General features: G+C 49.1%; 1 protein-coding gene across 1 annotated transcript in view; it reads left to right on the forward strand.

Moving 5' to 3' along the window:
- LOC139358384 (POTE ankyrin domain family member G-like) overlaps window positions 1-13,841 on the forward strand; it is a 40,288-nt gene extending 26,447 nt beyond the window's left edge. The window contains exons 10-14 of the mRNA XM_071078919.1: window positions 1,462-1,585; window positions 3,772-3,874; window positions 4,001-4,115; window positions 6,897-6,969; window positions 13,704-13,841. Coding sequence (XP_070935020.1) covers window positions 1,462-1,585; window positions 3,772-3,874; window positions 4,001-4,115; window positions 6,897-6,969; window positions 13,704-13,841 — 553 coding nt within the window. The remainder of the gene's footprint in view (window positions 1-1,461; window positions 1,586-3,771; window positions 3,875-4,000; window positions 4,116-6,896; window positions 6,970-13,703) is intronic.
- The last annotated feature ends 6,642 nt before the right edge of the window (window positions 13,842-20,483 follow it).

Here is a 20,483-nt window from a genome sequence, read left to right on the forward strand (position 1 = left end):
GTGCTGCTATTCAGGCTCTGTTGTGGTTCTACATGAATGGCAGCTTTTTAAAATAACTCTGTGAAGAATGACATTGGTACTTGGAGAGAAATTGTATTGGATCTGTAGACTTCTTTGGGCACTATGATCATTTTCACAATATCAGTGCTTTCAGTCCAGGAACATAGGATGTATGTTCATTTATTTGTGTCATCTCTGATTTTCTTCAGTGGTGTTTTCCAGTTATCGTTTTATAGTTGACTCACCTCCTTCGTTACATATTTTCATAGGTATTTTACTCTTTTGCAGCCATTGTCAAAGGGACTGGGTTCTTGACGTGACTCGCAACTTGGTTGTAGGTGGTGTATAGTGGTACTACTCATTGGTATTTGTACATTTTGTAGCCTCTGAGACTTTACTGAATTCATTTATCAAGTCTAGGAGTGTTTTGTAGGAGTCTTTAGGGTTTTCTAGGGATAAGATCATATCATTGGTGAAGAGATAATTTGACTTTCTTTTTTCCAATTTGGATGTCCTTTATTTCTCTTGCCCAATTGCTCTGCCTAGGACTTCCCAGTTTTATTCTTAACATGCATGAAATAAAAGTAAAATCAAAAGTGATTAATGATTACTTTATTTCACATCTCTGTCGCATACACAGATAAAATTAATTCAAAGTTGTATGTTAAAAACACAATATTAGACCCTGTCTTGTTCCAAAAGGAATTTCTAAGTTGTCTATAAAATACAGAGGAATCAAGAATATAAGTGGAAAGTGTTTCCCAAAAATAAATATAAAAAGTATGGGTTAACACAGGGCTTCCCAATCCCCAGGCCATGGACCAGTACCAGTCCCTGGACTCTTAGGACCTGAACCACAGAGCAGGAGGCTAGTGGCAGGTGAGCAAGCAAAGTTACATCTGTTTAAAGCCACTCTCTGTCACTCACATTACTGCCTGAGCTCCTCTTCCTGTCAGATCGGTGGTGGCATTGGATTGTCATAGGAGTGTGACTCAAACCCTGTTGTAAGCTGCTTACACAGGGTATCTAGGTTGTTCACTCCTTATGAGAATCTAATGCTTTATGATCTGTCACCATCTACTGTCACCCCCAGATGGGACCATCTAGTTGCAGGAAAACAAGCTGAGGCTCCCACTGATTCTACATTATGGTGAGCTATGTAATTATTTCATTATATATAAGTAATAATAGAAATAATATGCACAATGAATGTTATGTGCTTGAGTCATCCTGCAACCATCCCCCAACTCAGGTCTACAGAAAAATTACCTTCCACAAAACCAGTCCCTGGTGCCAACATGGTTGGGGAGAACTGGGTTAAGAGATGTGAGACCCCTTTGCCTTGTCTTGGATTAATGTGCAGATATGCATTGTGTGAATGACATCTGATGGCACCATGTTGCCCTGTAGATCATTTTAGGGACACCTCCAGTATTTCATGAAAATCAAAATTTCTTCTAGTGATGAACAAAATGATACCCAGAAGCAAGTTTCGGAAGAAAAGAATGCTGGAATATCACAAGAAGAGATTCTGACTGGTAAACAAGAGCAGATGGAAGTGGCTGAAAAGAAAATGAATTCTGAGGTATTTTCTTTAGTCATTTTCAAATGTTTTAATATGTGTATTTATTTAAAAGACAACTTTATGTATTTTGGAAAGTACACAGGATTTTTAAAACAGAAGTGCAATGTTTAGATGCCTACGTGTACATTGTGGAAGGGTACAATGCTTAAACAGTTATGAATAAATGCAATTCTTATAACTGACTGTAAAAATATTAGAAAAGTAGTCTATTGATAAAACTTTCTTCAGAAAAAGGAACTTAAAGAACTTTAAGAAATTGCTTCTGTCCAAATATATGCATAGCTAAGGTTCTTACAATGGTGTAGTTGATAGATTAGATATCAGAGAATAAACCCAATTTAAAAAATATACTCAAGCATATTAATCTTATATTTTATGCATTTGGGTTTTTTATAATTCAGAGAAAGGCTTTTCCAATTCTGAAATTCTAAAAATCCTCTAGTGACTTATTTTTCATGGTCTTTAAATAAGTATTTCAACTTTTTGGAATTTACACATTTTTAGATTTGAAGTTTTGTCCAACTTTTTTCCAGTTAAATATCCACTATGGGAATTCTTTCCTTATACAAATATAAATGTCATACTTTAATTTCAGAAGAAATCATGATATGTCATTCTCTTGAGTGCTAATTAAAAGTTCCCTTTGTTTACTTAGGTTTCTCTCACCAATAAGAAAGAAAAAGATCTCTTGCATGAAAATCGCATGTTGCAGGAAGAAATTGCCATGCTGAGACTGGAAGTAGACGAAATAAAACAGCAGAGCCAGCTAAGGGAAAAGAAACTTTTGGAGGAAATTGAAAGTGTGAAAGCAAAGAAAGATAAACTTCTAAAGGCTGTAAAATTAAGGGAGGATCATTAACAAAAATCAGCATTTCAGTACAGTGGACAGCTTAGCATTTTGACAACTGAGAATAATGATAAACTTCTTAAGGCTGTAAAATTGAATGAGGAAGCATTAGCAAAAATCAGTATTTCAGTAGAGTGGACAGCTTAGCATTTTGACCGCTGAGAATGCTCAGTTCTGAATTGCAGAATGTAAGACACAGCTAGGAAACGCTGGAAATGGAAATCCTATCATGTCGTTTTAGACTGACTACTGCCCTACATGACTGTGATCAATGTCAAATAGATGAAACAGACTTCTTTACAGAGAACAAACATGAACAGGTTTATTTACAGGAAAAAATGAATTCTCATATATCTAACCTAAAAGATAACAGTGAGATTCTTTCTGAACAACTCTAATGTTGACAGCAAAATTAACAGCCTAAACATTAAGCTGCATCACACAGGATAAATTCTGAGAGACAAGATGGGGCAGGCCCCCATCTTTCCTGTTCAGACAACTTAGTCATTCTAGTGTGTGGGCTTTGGAGACTACAAACCCATCAAGGGCAGAAGAGATCCTGTGGCACGGCACAGCTGCTTTACCAAATCATGGCCAGACTGCTTCTGTAAGCAGGCCCTGATCCTGTTCCTCATCACTGGACAGGACCTCCCACCTGAGGCCTCTAGCTACCCCCACCAGTGTTCCCTGGCCAACGGAGATTTGAAACCTTCCTGGGACAGAGTTCCCAGAGAGAGGGGAGCGCCACCACCTTTGCTGTTTGGGCACCTAGCCGTTCTGGCCCATGGGCTTTGGAGAGCCCAAGCTGACCAGGGGTGGAAGTGGTGTCTCAGTGCAGCACAGCCACCCTCCAAAAATGTGGCCAGACTCTTGTTTAAGTCAGTCTCCAACCACATTTGTAAACACTGGGTGCAGGCTTTCAACCAGGGTCTCCAGCCACCTTCACTGCTGTTCTCTGGCTGACAGAGGTTTCAGACCTCCCTGAGTCAGAGCTCCAGGGGAAGGACCAGACTGTCATCTTTGCCGTTTGGACAACTTAGCCATTTCAGTCTTCAAGTTTCAGAGTGTCTGAGGCAACCAGGGACTGAAGTGAACCCCCAGCACAGCATAGCCACTCTACAAAAATGTGACCAGACTTCTTTTTTAAGCAAGTCCCTGTTCCTGTTCCTCCTGACTGTTCAGGACTTCTCAACTTGCCTCCAGCCACATCCTACAGGTGTGTACAGATTGGCAACTGGTTCATACCTCCGAGGTGCAGAGCTCCCAGAGGAAGGGACAGGCTATCATCTTTGCCTTTTTGCAGACTTCACTGCTGATACCTTCAGGCACTGGAAAATAGGAGGCCATTGGGGACTGGAGTGGACCCCCAGCATACCACAGCAGCCCCACAGAAAAGTGGCCAGACTGTTATGTGGGTGCCCATTTCCATATCTCCTCAATGGGTAGGCCCTCCTGGCAGGGTCTCCAGCCAGCCCCCCACTGGAACTATCAAGCCTGTAGCAACTTGGCAATTCCCTGGACTGAGCTTCCAGGAGCAACTGAAATCCTCTCTGCCGCTGCCTCTGCAGTGGAACTGCCCTTGCTTCCCTCAGAATATCAAGGGAGCAAAGACCCTAAGTGCCATATCCACACCTCCAACAAGCTGCAGTTGACCCAAGGAACACACCAGTCCATTTCCCACAGGTACCACACACCCTGCACTGTTCATCACCAGACAGGGAACCCTGACTTGGGCTCACAGCACAGACCCTCCATCCTGGGGTGATTACATTAAGTAACTGCTAACTTACATCTCTCTCGGGTGGAGCCTCCAGGAGACAAGGAAAGTTGTAGAGCAACAAGTCAGATGATATGCAGCCCAGAGGGCAGGGACAGCTATCTCTCTAGCTCTGCTTGCTCTTATGAGACACTTTATCCAGCACTTAAGGAGTGCTGCGGTCAGACCAGCCCTGTCTCATGTGCAAGATTGCCCAGCACAGATCAGGTCTAAGAGTTACCTTCTTTAAAAAGGGGAGTTGCTTAAAAAAGAAGTCTGGCCATGTTTGTGTAGAGCAGTTGTGCTGTGCTGGGGTTCACTTTTGAGAGAGTTCTCTGAGACCTGATCTCTGCTAGGCAGTTTTGCACATCAGGTGAGGCTGGTCTGACCTCAGCACCCCTTAGTCAGCTTGCCTCTCCCAGGACCCCAGCCAGGCCACACCTGCTTACAGGACACTCTCGGGTGCACACACCATAGCTTCTGTACCAGTGGACCATGCCTGATTAGTGGAGAGCTGCAGCAAGGTGGCCCCTACAGCCATGCACCAGCCTGCACATCACCTCTCCATACTGCAGCCCTTTATATGGAAACTTCTCACATCCCTTTGCTGTGTGTGTTTACACAGGTGGGTTTTTCTGTACTTGCCCTGATAGCACATGGGAGTGCAGCACACACCCCAACCCACACCAACTGCCACTGAAGACGAAGCTGTGGTTGGAACAGAGCCAAAAACCCCATCCCTGTCAACATCAGGATATGGGTAGGAATAAAGTTCACTGAGTGAAAGAAGTACATTGTCATCCAATACAAGGAAGCTAAAAATCATTGTACAACACTGCAGGAGATGACAGACAAAATAGGCAGTACAGAGAAAAACATAACTGACCTGATAGAGCTGTAAATCACACTACAAGAATTTTCATAATGCAGTCACATGGTGATTGTGTGTGATGGCATTATGAAAATTATTGTAGTGTGTGTGAGCACCCGAGAGTGCCCTGTAAGCAAGTGTGCCCAAGCTGGAGTCCTGGGAGAGGCAAACAGACTAAGGACGGCAGAGGTCTGACCAGCTCCATCTCATGTGCAAAACCACCCAGCAGAACAGACGAAGCAGAGGAAAGAATCTCAGGTCTTGAAAACTGGCTTTCTGAAATAAAACAGGCAGACAAGAATGGGGAAAAAAAAAGAATGAAAAGCAATGAACAAAATATCCGAGAAATATGGGATGATATAAATGACCAAATCTGTGACGAATTAATGTACCTGAAAGGGATGAGGAGAATGGAACCAACTTGGAAAACGTACTTCAGAATATCATTCATGAGAATATCCCCAACCTAACCAGACAGCCAACAATCAAATTCAGGAAATCCAGAGAACCTCAGTAAGATATGTCACGGGAAGATCATCCCCAAGACACACAGTCATCAGATTTTCCAAGGTCAAAATGAAAAAAATAGTACGTTAAAGGCAGCTGAGGAGAAAGGCAAGGTCACCTACAAAGGGAATTCCATCAGACTTAGCAGACCTCTCAGCTGAAACCTGACAAACCAGAAAAGATATTCAACTTCTTAAAGAAAAGAAATTTCAACCCAGAATTTCATGTCCAGTAAAATGAAGCATCATAAGTGAAGAAGAAATAAGATCCTTTTCAGACAAACAAATGCTGAGGGAATTCATTATCACCAGATCTATCTTACAAGAGCTCCTGAAGGAAGCACTAAATATGGAAAGAAAAAACCATCACCATCCAGTACAAAAACGCACTGAAGTACACAGTCCAGTGATGCCAAAAACCAACCACATACACAAGTCTGCAAAATAACCAGCTGACAGCATGACGACAGGATCAAATCCACACACACCATGATTAACCTTAAATGGAAATGGGCTAAATGCTCCACTTGAAAGACACGGGGGCAAGCTGGATAAAGAACCAAGACCCATTTGAGTATGCTGTCTTCAAGAAACCCATCTTGCATGCAGTGCCATACATAAGCTCAAAATAAAAGAATGGAGAAAAATATTTCAAGCAAATGGAAAACAGAAAAAAGCAAGTGTTGCACTCCTAGTTCCTGACCAAACGGACTATAGCAATAAAGATAAAAAAAGACAGAGGGCCGGGCGCAGTGGCTCACGCCTGTAATCCCAGCACTTTGGGAGGCCGAAGTGGGCAGATCTCGAGGTCAGGAGATCGAGACCATCCTGGCTAAGACGGTGAAACCCCGTCTCTACTAAAAATACAAAAAATTAGCCGGGCACGGTGGCGGGTGCCTGTAGTCCCAGCTACTGGGGAGGCTGAGGCAGGAGAATGGCATGAACCTGGGAGTCGGAGCTTGCAGTGAGCTGGGATCGCGCCACTGCAGTCCAGCCTGGGTGACTGAGCGAGACTCCGTCTCAAAGAAAAGAAAAAAAAGAAGGAGATTACAAAGGTGGTCCTGACCTTTGATAAATCTCATTATTGATTGATACCAACCTGGGCTATCTTTATTGCCCAAACCAATAGGATAATTTGCTGAGGTTGGGGAGTTCTCCCCTGCAGAGAGTTCCTGATCTCCCAAAATTTGGTTGAGATCTAAAGTTGATTTTGCTGTACAAGTCCTTTTCTGAAGTTTTACTAATTTCCAACAACGAAGGCAAGTTTTCCTGCTTCCATGGCGATGGAGAGCAGGCACCTCCTTTCCTGAGTTTCGGCTTGCTTCTGACAGGAAAGGTGAGTGTCAGATTTTTCCAGCTTCTCAGATGGCAGAGAACGATCACCAGCCTGAGCCTTATTTCCAGGTAAGTAACTGAATTAGACTTTTGTCTTAAAATTTTTTCTAATGACTAAAATTTAAGATTATCCACCAGCTACTTTTAATTTCTCCTTACCATGAGAACACTCAGTAATCATATAAATGGTGCATTTGTTTGTTTTGCTCAATTCTTTGTGTTTGTGTTTGGGGTTTTATTGTTGTTGTTTCACTTTTCTCCCATCTCTTCCTGACTTGGTCAAATCCAAGGGAATGTTCCAAATTGTGCAGAGCAAGGCATCTGAATTGGCTAAAAGCCCTGTGGCTGCAAAAATGAAAAAAAAAATTCCAGTTATCAGAAAATATTTTATTTTTATTTTTTTTGTTTGTACATAAGTGGGCTCACCTACATAACAAGGCCATCTTTTGCTAGCCAAGGCCAGGCTGAAGGAGTAGTCTTGGTGACCCAGTGTTAAGATTCTGCTTGTTAACTACGGAAACCTGAGTTTGATTCCTAAGTCTAGTTCTTTCTGTTTGATGTTTGTGTTACTTTTGAAATATCAGCAGTTTGTCCAAGCTATGATGTGGTAGTAAAAGATTCAAAAGGATTTTTTTTTAAAGTTCTATGATTAAAAGTTTACTTAAAAGCAAATTTCCTTTTTTTAAAATTATACTTTAAGTTCTGTGGTATATGTGCAGAACATGCAGGATTGTTTTATGGGTATACACATGCCATGCTGGCTTGCTGCATCCATCAGTCCGTGATCTACATTATGAATTTCTGGTAATGCTATCCCTCTCCTAGCTCCCCACCCTGACAGGCACTGGTGTGTGGTGTTCCCCTTCCTGTGTCCATGTGTTCCCATTGTTCAACTCCCACTTATGAGTGAGAAGGTGTGGTGTTTGGTTTTCTGTTTTTTGTGTTAGTTTGCTGAGAATGATGGTTTCCAGCTTCATCCATGTCCCTGCAAAGGATATGAACTCATCCATTATTGTGGCTGCATAGTACACCATGGTGCATATATGCCACATTTTCTTTATCAAATCTATCCTTGATGGGAATTTGGGTTGGTTCCAGTCTGTGCTGTTGTCAACAGTGCCTCAATAAACATACGTGTGCATGTGTCTTTATATTAGAATGATTTATATTTTGGGGGGTATATACCCAGTAATGGGATTGCTGGGTCAAATGCTATTTCTAGTTATAGATCCTTGAGGAATCATCACACTGTCTTCCACAATTGTTGAACTAATTTATACTCCCACCAACAGTGTAAAAGTGTTCCTCTTTCTCCACATCCTCTCCAACATCTATTGCTTCCCGATTTTTTAATGATGGCCATTCCAACTGGCATGAGATTGTATCTCATTGTGATTTTACTTTCCATTTCTCTAACGACCAGTGGTAATGTGCTTTGCTTCACATGTTCGTTGGTTGCATAAATGTCTTCTTTGGGAAGTGTCTGTTCATATCTTTGCCCACTTTTTGATGGGGTTCTTTGTATTTCTCTTGTAAATTTGTTTAAGTTCTTTGTAGATTATGTATATTAGCCCTTGGTCAGATGGAGAGATTGCAATAAATTTCTCTCATCCTGTGGGTTGCCTGTTCACTCTGATGATTGTTTCTTTTGCTCTGCAGACACTGTAGTTTAATTAGATCCCATTTGTCAATTTTGGCTTTGGTTGCCATTGCTTTTGGTGTTCTAGTGATGAAGACTTTGTCCATGCCTATGTCCTGAATGGTATTGCCCTACTCAAGGGCATTTCTGTGCCTGAGTGCCATACCACCTAAAGTAATTTATAGATTCAGTGCTATTCCCATCAAGCTACCACTGACTTTCTTCAAAGAATTAGAAAAACTGCTTTAAATTTCATATGGAACCAGCAAAGAGCCCACACAGCCAACAGAATCCTAAGCAAAAAGCACAAAGCTGGAGGCATCACAGTACCTGACTTCAAACTATTCTACAAGGCTACAGTAACCAAAAGAGCATGGTACTCATACCAATCCAGATATATGGACCAATGGAACAGAACAGAGACCTCAGAAATGACACCACACAACTAAAACTCTCTGATCTTTAACAAACCTGACAAAAACAAGCAAAGGGAAAGGATTCCCTATCAATAAATGGTGTTGGGAAAACTGGCTAGCCGTATGCAGAAAACTGAAACTGGGCTATTCCCTTACACTTAATACAAAAATTATATTAAGATGGATTAAAGAGTTAAATGCAAGACCTAAAACCATAAAAAACCTATAGAAGAAAACCTAGGTCACCAACTGCAGAGAAAGGTAGTTGCAGTGAAATGCATGGTACAACACGCATTCCCGGCTTCCCTGAGTGGGTCAGGTTGACGAGTGGTCCACCTGCTCTGGGCGGATCCCTGCAGACATGGCTGGTTGCTCTTTGAGCCAGGTTGGCCTTGCCTGGCATGCACAAGCTGCAGTGCAACAACTGTGCTTCAAATGGAGCCACACAGAGAAAAGCAGCAGCAGGATCAGGAGCAGGGTGTGCGCTGCCTTCAGGGTTCCAGTCCATTCCTCAGGGCTCAGATGGCACTGTGGGCTTCTTCGTTTCAAAGAGGGAGACCACAGGCCATCTTGAGGAGGACTTTATGTTCAAGTGCAGAAAGCAGGCAGGAGTTCCACCCAGTGGACTCGGCCTTCTGTGCCCCTGGCCAGATTTAGAATTTGACCCGAGGCAGGACAAGCTCACTCAGAGTAGCATGGTGGTAGCTGTGGTCTATGCATGCCAGGCAAAGCCAAACTGGCTCAAGGAGCAAGCAGCCACATCTGCAAAGGTGAGCTGGAACAGGTAGAACAGCCACTGACCTCACCCACTCAAGGAAGCAGAGATGGTTTCAACAGCCAGACTGGCTGCCACCTGATGGCTGATGGAGCTGAGGCCTGAGGAGAAGCAGATGGCACTGGGGCCCTACGTCTAGGGTAGAACTGATGTACTATAAGCGGCAGTGAGTGAGGTTGGTGGCTGGTCCACCAGCTCCTGGCACACCCTTGCAGAGGTGGTTGGTTGCTTTTTGAGCCAGCTTGGCCTTGCCTGGCATGCACAAGCCTCAGTGCAACAACTGTCTTACACATGGAGCCACATAGAGGAAAGGAGCAGCAGGCTCAGGAGCAGGGTGTGCGCTGCCTTTGGGATCCAGTCAATTCCTCAGGGCTCATATGGCACTGTGGGCTTCTTTGTTGCCAAGAGAGAGACCACAGGCTGTCTTGAGAAGGACTTTCTTCTCAAGATCAGAAAGCAGCCAGGATTTCCACCCAGGGGCCTAGGCCTTCTGTTACCCTGGCCAGACGTAGAATTTGGCCCTAAGCAGGACAAGCTCACTCGGAGCAGTACTTTGGTACCTGTGGTCTGTGCATGCCAGACAAGGCCAAGCTGGCTCAAAGAGCAACCAGCCACCTCTGCAAGGGTGCGCCCAGAGCAGGTGTAGCAGCCACCAACCTCACCCACTCAAGGAAGCAGGGATGGCCAGTTTCCAACAGACTGAGTGACTGCCACCTGATGTCTGGTTGAACAGAGGCATAAGGAAAAGCAGATGGCTCTGGGGCCTTACCTCTAGGGTAGAACTGATGTACCATGAGCGGCATCGAGTAAGGTTGGTGGCTGGTCCACCGGCTCCTGGCACACCCTTACAGAGGTAGCTGGGTGCTCTTTCAGCCAGTTTGGCCTTGCCTGGCATGCACAAGCCTCAGTGCAACAATTGTCTTACACATGGAGCCTTATAGAGGAAATGAGCAGCAGGCTCAGGAACAGGGTGTGCGCTGCCTTTAGGGTTCCAGTCAATTCTTCATGGCACAGATGTCACTGCGGGCTTCTTGGTTGCAAATAGGGAGACCACAGGCCATCTTGAGGAACACTTTATGTTCAAGTGCAGAAAGCAGCCAGGATTTGAACCCAAAGGACTCGGTCTTCTGTGGCCCTAGCCAGACTTAGAATTTGGCCCAAGGCAGTACAAGCTCACTCGGAGCAGAATGTCCGTAGCTGGGGTCTGTGCATGCCAAGCGAGGCCAAGCTGACTCAAAGAGCAACCAGCCACCTCTGCAAGGGTGCGCCTGTAGCAGTTGGACCAGCCTTCAACGTCACCCATTTAAGGAAGCAGGGATGGCCAGACTTAGAAATTGGACCCATGCAGGACAAGCTCACATGCAGCAGTGTCTGTTTCTGGGGCCTGTGCATGCCAGGCAAGGCCAAGCTGGCTCAAAGAGCAGCCAGCCAACTCTGCAAGGGTGCGCTCAGAGCAGGTGGAGCACCCACCAATCTCACCCACTCAAGGAAGCACGGATGGCCAGATTCCAACATACTGAGTGGCTGCCACCTGATGGCTGATGGAGCAGAGGCCTGAGGAAAAGTAGATGGCACTGGGGCCCTAACTCTAGGGTAGAACTGATGTACCATGAGCGATAGTGAGTGAAGTTGGTGGCTGCTCCAACTGCTCCAGAGGCACTCTTGCAGAGGTGGCTGGTTGCTCTTTGAGCCAGCTTGGCCTTGCCTGGCATGCACAAGCCTCAGTGCAACAATTGTCTTACAAATGGCGTCATATTGAGGAAAAGAGCAGCAGGCTCAGGAGCCGCGTGTGGGCTGCCTTTAGGCTCCAGTCAATTCCTCAGGGCTCAGATGGCACTGCGGGCTTCTTCATTGCCAGGAGGCAGACCAGAGGCCGTCTTGAGGAGGACTTTATGTTCAAGTGCAGAAAGCAGCCAGGATTTCCGCCCAGGGGCCTAGGCCTTCTGTGGCCCTGGCCAGGCTTAGAATTTGGCCTCAGGCAGGACAAACTCACTCAGAGCAGCACTTTGGTACCTGAGGTCTGTGCATGCCAGGCAAGGCCAAGTTTGCTCAAAGAGCAACCAGCCCCCTCTGCAAGGGTACCCCTGGAGCAGGTGGAGCAGCCACCAACCTCACTCACTCAAGGAAGCAGGGATGGCCAGATTCCAACAGACTGTGTGGCTGCCACCTGATGGCTGATGGAGCAGAGGCCTGAGGAAAAGCAGATGGCACTGGGGCCCTACATCTAGGGTAGAACTGATGTATCATGAGCGGCAGTGAATGAGGTTGGTTGCTCGTCCACTGGCTCCTGGCACAGCCTTGCAGAGGTGGCTGGTTACTTTGAGCCAGCTTGGCCTTGCCTGGTATGCACAAACCTCCGTGCAACAATTGGCTTACAAATGGAGCCATATAGAGCAAACGAGTAGCAAGCTCAGGAGCAGGGTGTGGGCTGCCTTTAGGGCTCCAGTCAATTCCTCAGGGCTCAGATGGCACTGCAGGCTTCTTGATTGCAAATAGGGAGACCGCAGGCCCTCTTGAGGAGGACTTTATGTTGAAGTGAAGAAAGCTGCCAGGATTTCCACCCAGGGGACTCGGCTTTCTGTGGCCTTGGCCAGACTTTCAATTTGGCCCCATGCAGGACTAGCTCACTCAGAGCAGAATGTCAGTAGCTGGGGTCTGTGCATGCCAGGCAAGGCCAAGCTGGCTCAAAGGGGAAACAACCACCTCTGCAAGGGTGCACCTGGACCAGTGGACCAGCCACCAACCTCACCTACTGAAGGAAGCAGGGATGGCCAGATTCCAACAGCCTGAGTGGCTGCCGCCTGATGGCTGATGGAGCAGAGGCCCGAGGAAAAGCAGATGGCACTGAGGCCTTACTTCTCAGGTAGAAGAAGTGATGTACCCTGACCGGCAGCGAGTGAGATTGGTGGCTGGTCCACCGGCTCCTGGCACACACTTGCAGACGTGGCTGGTTGCCCTTTGAGCCAGCTTGACCTTGCCTGGCATGCACAAGCCTCAGTGCAACAACTGTCTTACACATGGAGCCACATAGAGGAAATGAGCAGCAGGCTCAGGATCGGGGTATGCACTGCCTTTAGGGTTCCAGTCAATTCCTCAGGGTTCAGATGGCACTTCTTTGTTGCCAAGAGGCAGACTACAGGCCGTCTTAAGAAGGACTTTATGTGCAAGTGCAGAAAGCAGCCAGGATTTAAACCCAAGAGACTCGGCCTTCTGTGGCCCTGGCCAGACTTAGAATTTGGCCCAAGGCAGGTCAAGCTCACTCGGAGCAACATGTCGGTACCTGGAATCTGTGCATGCCAGGCAAGGCCAAGCTGGCTCAAAGGGCCACCTGCCACCTCTGCAAAGGAGCTCCTGTAGCAGTTGGACCAGCCTTCAACCCCACCCACTGAAGGAAGCAGGGATGGCCAGACTTAGAATTTGGCCCCACGCAGGACAAGCTCACATGGATCAGTGTTGGATTCTTGGGCCTGTGCCTGCCAGGGAAGTCCAAGCTGGCTCAAAGAGCAACCAGCCACCTCTGCAAGGGAGTGCCCGGAGCAGGTGGAGCAGCCACCAACCGCACCCACTCAAGAAAGCAGGGAAGGCCAGATTTCAACAGACTGAGTGGCTGCCACCTGATGGCTGATGGAGCAGAGGCCTGAGGCTCCTGGCACACCCTTGTAGAGTTGGCTGGTTGCTTTTGAGCCAGCTTGTCCTTGCCAGGCATGCACAAGCCTCAGTGCAACAATTGTCTTACAAATGGAGCCATTTAGAGGAAATGAGCAGCAAGCTGTAGAGCGGGGTGTGTGCTGCCTTTAAGACTCCAGTCAATTCCTCAGGGCTCAGATGGCACTGTGGGCTTCTTTGTTGCCAAGAGGCAGTCCATGGGCCATTTTGAGGAGGACTTTATGTTCAAGTGCAGAAAGCAGCCAGGATTGCAATCCAGGGGACTAGGAATTCTGTGGCCCTGACCAGACTGTGAATATGACCACAGGCAGAACAAGCTGACTCAGAGCAGCACATTGGTACCTACGGTCTGTGCATGCCAGGCAAGGCCAAGCTGGCTCAAAGAGCATCCACCCACCTCTGCAAGGGTGCACCCGGAGCAGGTGCTGATGGAGCAGAGACTTGAGGACTGTGCCTTCTGTGGCCCTGGGCAGATTTAAAATTTGGCCTCAGGCAGGACAAGATCACTTGGAGCAGCTGGGGCATGTGCATGCAATGCAAGGCCATGCTGGCTCAAAGAGCAACCAGCCACCTCTGCAAGGGTGCGCCTGGAGTAGTTGCACTAGCCACCAACCTCACCCACTCAAGGAAGTAGGGATAACCGGATCCCAACAGCCTGAGTGACTGCCACCTGATGACTGATTTAGCAGAGGCTTGAGGAAAAACAGATGACACTGAGGCCTTACCTCTAGGGTAGAAGAAATGAGGTACAGGAGCGGCAGTGAGTGAGGTTGGTGGCTGGTCTACCTGCTCCTGGCACACTCTTGCAGAGGTGGCTGGTTGCTCTTTGAGCCAGCTTGGCCTTGCCTGGCATGCACAAGCCTCAGTGCTACAATTGTCTTACAAATGGAGTCATATTAAGAAAAAGAGCAACAGGCTCAGGAGCAGGATATGCGCTGACTTTAGGGCTCCAGTCAATTCCTCAGTGCTCAGATGGCACTGTGGGCTTCTTCTTTGCCAAGAAGCAGACCACAGGCCTCTTGTGGAGGACTTTGTATTCAAGTGCAGAAAGCAGAAAGGATTTCCACCCAGGGGCCTAGGCCTTCTGTGGCCCTGACCAGAGTTAGAATTTGGCCTCAGGCAGGACAAGCTCACTCAGAGCAGCACTTTGGTACCTGAGGTCTGTACATGCCAGGCAAGGCCAAGTTGGCTCAAAGAGCAACCAGCCACCTCTGCAAGGGTTCCCCTGGAGCAGGTGGAGCAGCCACCAACCTCACCCGCTCAAGGAAGCAGGGATGGCCAGATTCCAACAGCCTGAGTGGCTGCCCCCTGATGGCTGAAGGAGCAGAGGTCTGAGGAAAAGCAGATGGTACTGGGGCCCTACCTCTAGGGTAGAACTGATGTACAATGAGCGGCAGTGAGTGAGGTTGGTGGCCTGTGCTTTATGTTCAAGTGAAGAAAGTAGCCAGGATTGAAACCCAAGGGACTTGGCCTTCTGTGGCCCTGGCCAGACTTAAAATTTGGCCCCAGGCAGGACAAGGTCACTCAGAGCAGCATGTCCATAGCTGGGGTATGTGCATGCCAGGTAAAGCCAACCTGGTTCAAAGGGGAACGAGCCATCTCTGCAATGGTGCGTCTGTAGCAGTTGGACCAGCCTTCAATGTCACCCACTGAAGGAAGCAGCGATGGCCATGTTTCCCCAGCCTGAGTGGCTGTCTCCTGATGGCTGATGTGGCAGAGGCCTAAGGAAAAGCAGATGACACTGAGGCCTTAACTCTAGGGTAGAGGAAATGATATATCCTGACCAGCAGCGAGTGTGATTGGTCGCTTGTCCACCGGCTCCTGGCACATTCTTGCAGAGGTGTCTGATTGCTCTTTGAGCCAGCTTGGCCTTGCCCGGTGTGCACAAGCCTCAGTGCAATAATTGTCTTACAAATGGAGACATATAGAGGAAATGAGCAGCAATCTCAGGAGCAGGGCGTATGCTGCCTTTAAAACACCAGTCAATCCCTCAGGGCTCAGATGGTACTGCGGGCTTCCTCGTTGCCAAGAGGCAGACCACAGGCTGTCTTGAGGAGGACTTTATGTTCAAGTGCAGAAAGCATCCAGGATTGCAATCCAGGGACTAGGCATTCTGTGGCCCTGGCCAGACTTTGAATGTGGCCACAGGCAGGACAAGCTCACTCAGAGCAGCACATCGGTACCTGCGGTCTGTGCATGCCAGGCAAGGCCAAGTTGGCTCAAAGAGCAACCAGCCACCTCTGCAAGGGTGCGCCTGGAGCAGGTGCTGTTGGAGCAGAGGCCTGAGGACCCTGCCTTCTGTGGTCCTGGGCAGATTTAAAATTTGGCCCCAGGCAGGACAAGATCACTTGGAGCAGCTGGGGCATGTTCATGCCAGGCAAGACCATGGTGGCTCAAAGAGCAGCCAGCCACCTCTGCAACGGTGCGCCTGGAGCAGTTGCACCAGCGTACAGCCTCACCCACTCAGGGAAGCAGGGATGGCCAGGTCCCAAAAGCCGGACTGGCTGCCACCTGATGGCTGATGGAGCAGAGGCCTGTGGAAAAGCAGACGGCACTGAGGCCTTACCTCTAGTGTAGAAGAAATGAGGTACACGAGCGACAGTGAGTGAGGTTGGAGGCTGGTCCACTGGCTCCTGGCACACCCTTGCAGAGTTGGCTGGTTGCAAGCCAGCTTGGCCTTGCCCTGCATGCACAAGCCTCAGTGCAACAACTGTCTTACAAATGGAGTCATATAGAGGAAATGAGCAGCAGGCTCAGGAGCAGGGTGTGGGCTGCCTTTAGGGCTCCAGTCAATTCCTCAGGGCTCAGATGGCACTGTGGGCTTCTTCATTGTGAAGAGGCAGACCACAGGCTGTCTTGAGGAGGACTTTATATTCAAGTGCAGAAAGCAGCCAGGATTTCCACCCAGGGGCCTAGGCCTTCTGTGTCCCTGGCCAGACTTAGAATTTGGCCTCAGGAAGGACAAGCTCACTCAGAGCAGCACTTTGGTACCTGCGTTCTGTGTATGCCAGGCAAGGCCAAGCTGGCTCAAAGAGCAACCAGCCACCTCTGCAAGGGTACCCCTGGAGCAGGTGGAGCAGCCAACCTCACCCACTTAAGGAAGCAGGGATGGCCAGATTCCAACAGCCTGAGTGGCTGCCACCTGATGGCGGATGGAGCCCGAGGAAAAGCAGATGACACTGAGGCCTTGACGCTAGGGTAGAAGAAATTACATACCTTGACCGGCAGCGAGTGAGGTTGGTGGCTGATGCACCGGCTGCTGGCACACCCTTGCAGAGTTGGCTGGTTGCTCTTTGAGCCAGCTTGGCCTTGCCTGGCATGCACAAGCCTCAGTGCAACAATTGTCTTACAAATGGAGCCACACAGAGAAAAGGAGCAGGAGGCTCAGGAGCAGGGTGTGCGTTGCCTTTAGGGCTCAGGTCAATTCCTCAGGGCTCAGATGGCACTGCGGGCTTCTTCATTGCCAAGAGGCAGATCACAGGCCGTCTTGAGGAGGACTTTATGTTCAAGTGCAGAAAGCAGCCAGGATTTCCACCCAAGTTCCTAGGGTTTCTGTGGCCCTGGCCAGGCGTAAAATTTGGACCCAGTCAGGACAAGTTCACTCAGAGCAGAATGCCCATACCTAGAGTCTGTGCATGCCAGGCAAGGCCAAGCTGCCTCAAAGAGCAACCAGCCACCTCTGCAAGGGTGCGCCCAGAGCAGATGGAGCAGCCACCAACCTCACCCACTCAAGGAAGCAGGGATGGCCAGATTCCAACAGACTGAGTGACTTCCACCTGATGACTGGTGGAGCAGAGGCCTGAGGAAAAGTAGATGGCACTGGGGCCCTAACTCTAGGGTAGAACTGATGTATCATGAATGGCAGTAAGTGAGGTTGGTGGCTGGTCCACTGGCTCCTGGCACACACTTGAAGAGGTGGCTGGTTGCTCTTTGAGGCAGCTTGGCCTTGCCTGGCATGAACAAGCCTCAGTGCAACAATTGTCTTACAAATGGCGTCATATTGAGGAAAAGAGCAGCAGGCTCAGGAGCCGCGTGTGGGCTGCCTTTAGGCTCCAGTCAATTCCTCAGGGCTCAGATGGCACTGCGGGCTTCTTCATTGCCAAGAGGCAGACCAGAGGCCATCCTGAGGACTTTATGTTCAAGTGCAGAAAGCAGAAAGGATTTCCACCCAGGGGCCTAGGCCTTCTGTGGCCCTGGGCAGACTTAGGATTTGGCCTCAGGCAGGACAAGCTCACTGAGAGCAGCACTTTGGTACCTGCGTTCTGTGCATACCAGGCAAGGCCAAGCTGGCTCAAAGAGCAGCCAGCCACCTCTGCAAGGGTGCGCCCAGAGCAGCAGGAACAGCCACCAACCTCACCCACTCAAGGAAGCAGGGATGGCCAGATTCCAACAGACTGAGTGACTGCCACCTGATGGCTGAAGGAGCAGAGGCCTGAGGAAAAGCAGATGGCACTGAGGCTCTACCTCTAGGGTAGAACTGATGTACCATGAGGGGCAGCGAGTGAGGTTGGTGGCTGCTCCACCGGCTCCTGGCACACCCTTGTACAGGTGGCTGGTTGCTCTTTGAGCCAGCTTGGCCTTGCCTGGCATACGCAAGCCTCAGTGCAACAATTTTCTTACACATGGTGCCATATAGAGGAAAGGAGTAGCAGGCTCAGGAGCAGGGTGTGCACTCCCTTTAGGGCTCCAGTCAATTCCTCAGGGCTCAGATGGCACTGCGGGCTTCTTGTTGCAAATGAGGAGACCACAGGCCATTTTGAGGAGTACTTTATGTTCAAGTGCAGAACGCAGCCAGGATTTAAACCCAAGGGACTCAGCCTTCTGTGGCCCTGGTCAGAGTTAGAATTTGGGCCTAGGAAGGACAAGATCACTTGGAGCAGCTGGGACCCGTGCATGCAAGGCAAGGCCATCCTGGCTCAAAGACCAACCAGCCACCTCTGCAAGGTTGCACCTGGAGCAGTTGCACCAGCCACCAACCTCACCCACTCAAGGAAGTAGGGATAGCCAGGTCCCAACAGTTGGACTGGCTGCCACCTGATGGCTGACAGAGCAGAGGCTTGAGGAAAAGTAGGTGGCACTGAGGCCTTACCTCTAGGGTAGAAGAAATGAGGTACACTGACCATCAGTGAGTGAGGTTGGTGGCTGGTCCACCGGCTCCTGGCACACCTTTGCAGAGTTGGCTGGTTGCAAGCCAGCTTGGTCTTGCCTGGCATACACAAGCCTCAGTTCAACAACTGTCTTACAACTGGAGTCATATAGAGGAAATGAGCAGCAGGCTCAGGAGCAGGGTGTGGGCTGCCTTTAGGGCTCCAGTCAATTCCTCAGGGCTCAGATGGCACTGCGGGCTTCTTCATTGTGAAGAGGTAGACCACAGGCTGTCTTGAGGAGGACTTTATATTCAAGTGCAGAAAGCAGCCAGGATTTCCACCCAGGGGCCTAGGCCTTCTGTGGCCCTGGCCAGACTTAGAATTTAGCCCCAGGCAGGACAAGCTTACACAGAGCAGTGTCAGTTTCTGGGGCCTGTGCATGCCAGGCAAGTCCAGGCTGGCGCAAAGAGCAACCAGTCACTTCTGCAAGGGTGCACCTGGAGCAGGTGGTTCAGCCACCAACTTCACCCTCTCAAGAAAGCAGGGATGGCCAGATTCCAACAGTCTGAGTGACTGACGCCTGATGGCTGATGGAGCAGAGCGCTCAGGAAAAGCAGTTGGCACTGTGGCCCTACGTTTAGGATAGAAGAAAGGATTTACCATGTCTGGCAGCGACTGAGGTTGGTGGCTGGTCCACCTTCTCCTGGCACACTCTTGCAGAGGTGGTTGGTTGCTCTTTGAGTCAGCTTGGCCTTGCCTGGCATGCACAAGCCTCAGTGCAACAATTGTCTTACAAAGGGAGCTATATAGAGGAAAGGAGCAGCAAGCTCTGGAGCAGGGTGTGTGCTGCATTTAAGACTCCAGTCAATTCCTCAGGGCTCAGACGGCACTGCGGGCTTCTTCGTTGCCAAGAGTCAGACCACAGGGCATCTTCAGGAGGACTTTATGTTCAAGTGCAGAAAGCAGCCAGGATTGCAATCCAGGGGCTAGGCATTCCGTGGCCCTGGCCAGACTTAGAATTTGACCCCAGGCAAGACAAGCTGACTCAGAGCATCACATCGGTACCTGCGGTCTGTGCATGCCAGGCAAGGCCAAGTTGGCTCAAAGAGCAACCAGCCAACTCTGCAAGCGTGCGCCTGGAGCAGGTGCTGATGGAGTAGAGGCCTGAGGATTCTGCCTTCTGTGGCCCTGGGCAGATTTAAAAGTTGGCCCCAGGCAGCACAAGATCACTCGGAGCAGCTGGGACATGTGCATGAAAGGCAAGGCCATCCTGGCTCAAAGAGCAACCAGCCACCTCTGCAAGGGTGTGCCAGGAGCAGTTGCACCAGCCGCCAACCCCACCCACTCAAGGAAGTAGGGATGGCCAGGTCCCAAAAGCCAGACTGGCTGCCACTTGATGGCTGACGGAGTAAAGGCCTGAGGAAAAGCAGATGGCACTGAGGCCTTACTTCTAGGTAGAAGAAATGAGGTACACGAGCAGCAGTGGGTGAGGTTGGTGGCTGGTCCACCTGCTCCTGGCACACCCTTGCAGAGGTGGCTGGTTGCTCTTTGAGCCAGCTTGGCCTTGCCTGGCATGCACAAGCCTCAGTTCAACAATTGTCTTACAAATGGAGCCATATTGAGGAAAGGAGCGGCAGGTTCAGGAGCAGGGTATGAGCTGCCTTTAGGGCTCCAGTCAATGCCTTAGTGCTCAGATGGCACTGCGGGCTTCTTCTTTGCCAAGAGGCAGACCACAGGCCATCTTGAGGTGGACTTTATTATATTCAAGTGCAGAAAGCAGAAAGAATTTCCACCCAGGGGCCTAGGTCTTCTGTGGCCCTGACCAGACTTAGAGTTTGGCCTCAGGCAGGGCAAACTCACCTGGAGCAGGTGGAGCAGCTGCCAACCTCACCCACTCAAGGAAGCAGGGATGGCCAGTTTCCAACAGCCTGAGTGGCTGCCACCTGATGGCTGATGGAGCAGAAGCCTGAGGAAAAGCAGATGGCACTGGGGCCCTACCT

The sequence above is a fragment of the Macaca nemestrina genome, chromosome 15 (assembly GCF_043159975.1).
Source record: "Macaca nemestrina isolate mMacNem1 chromosome 15, mMacNem.hap1, whole genome shotgun sequence".
Taxonomy (NCBI): Eukaryota; Metazoa; Chordata; class Mammalia; order Primates; family Cercopithecidae; genus Macaca; species Macaca nemestrina.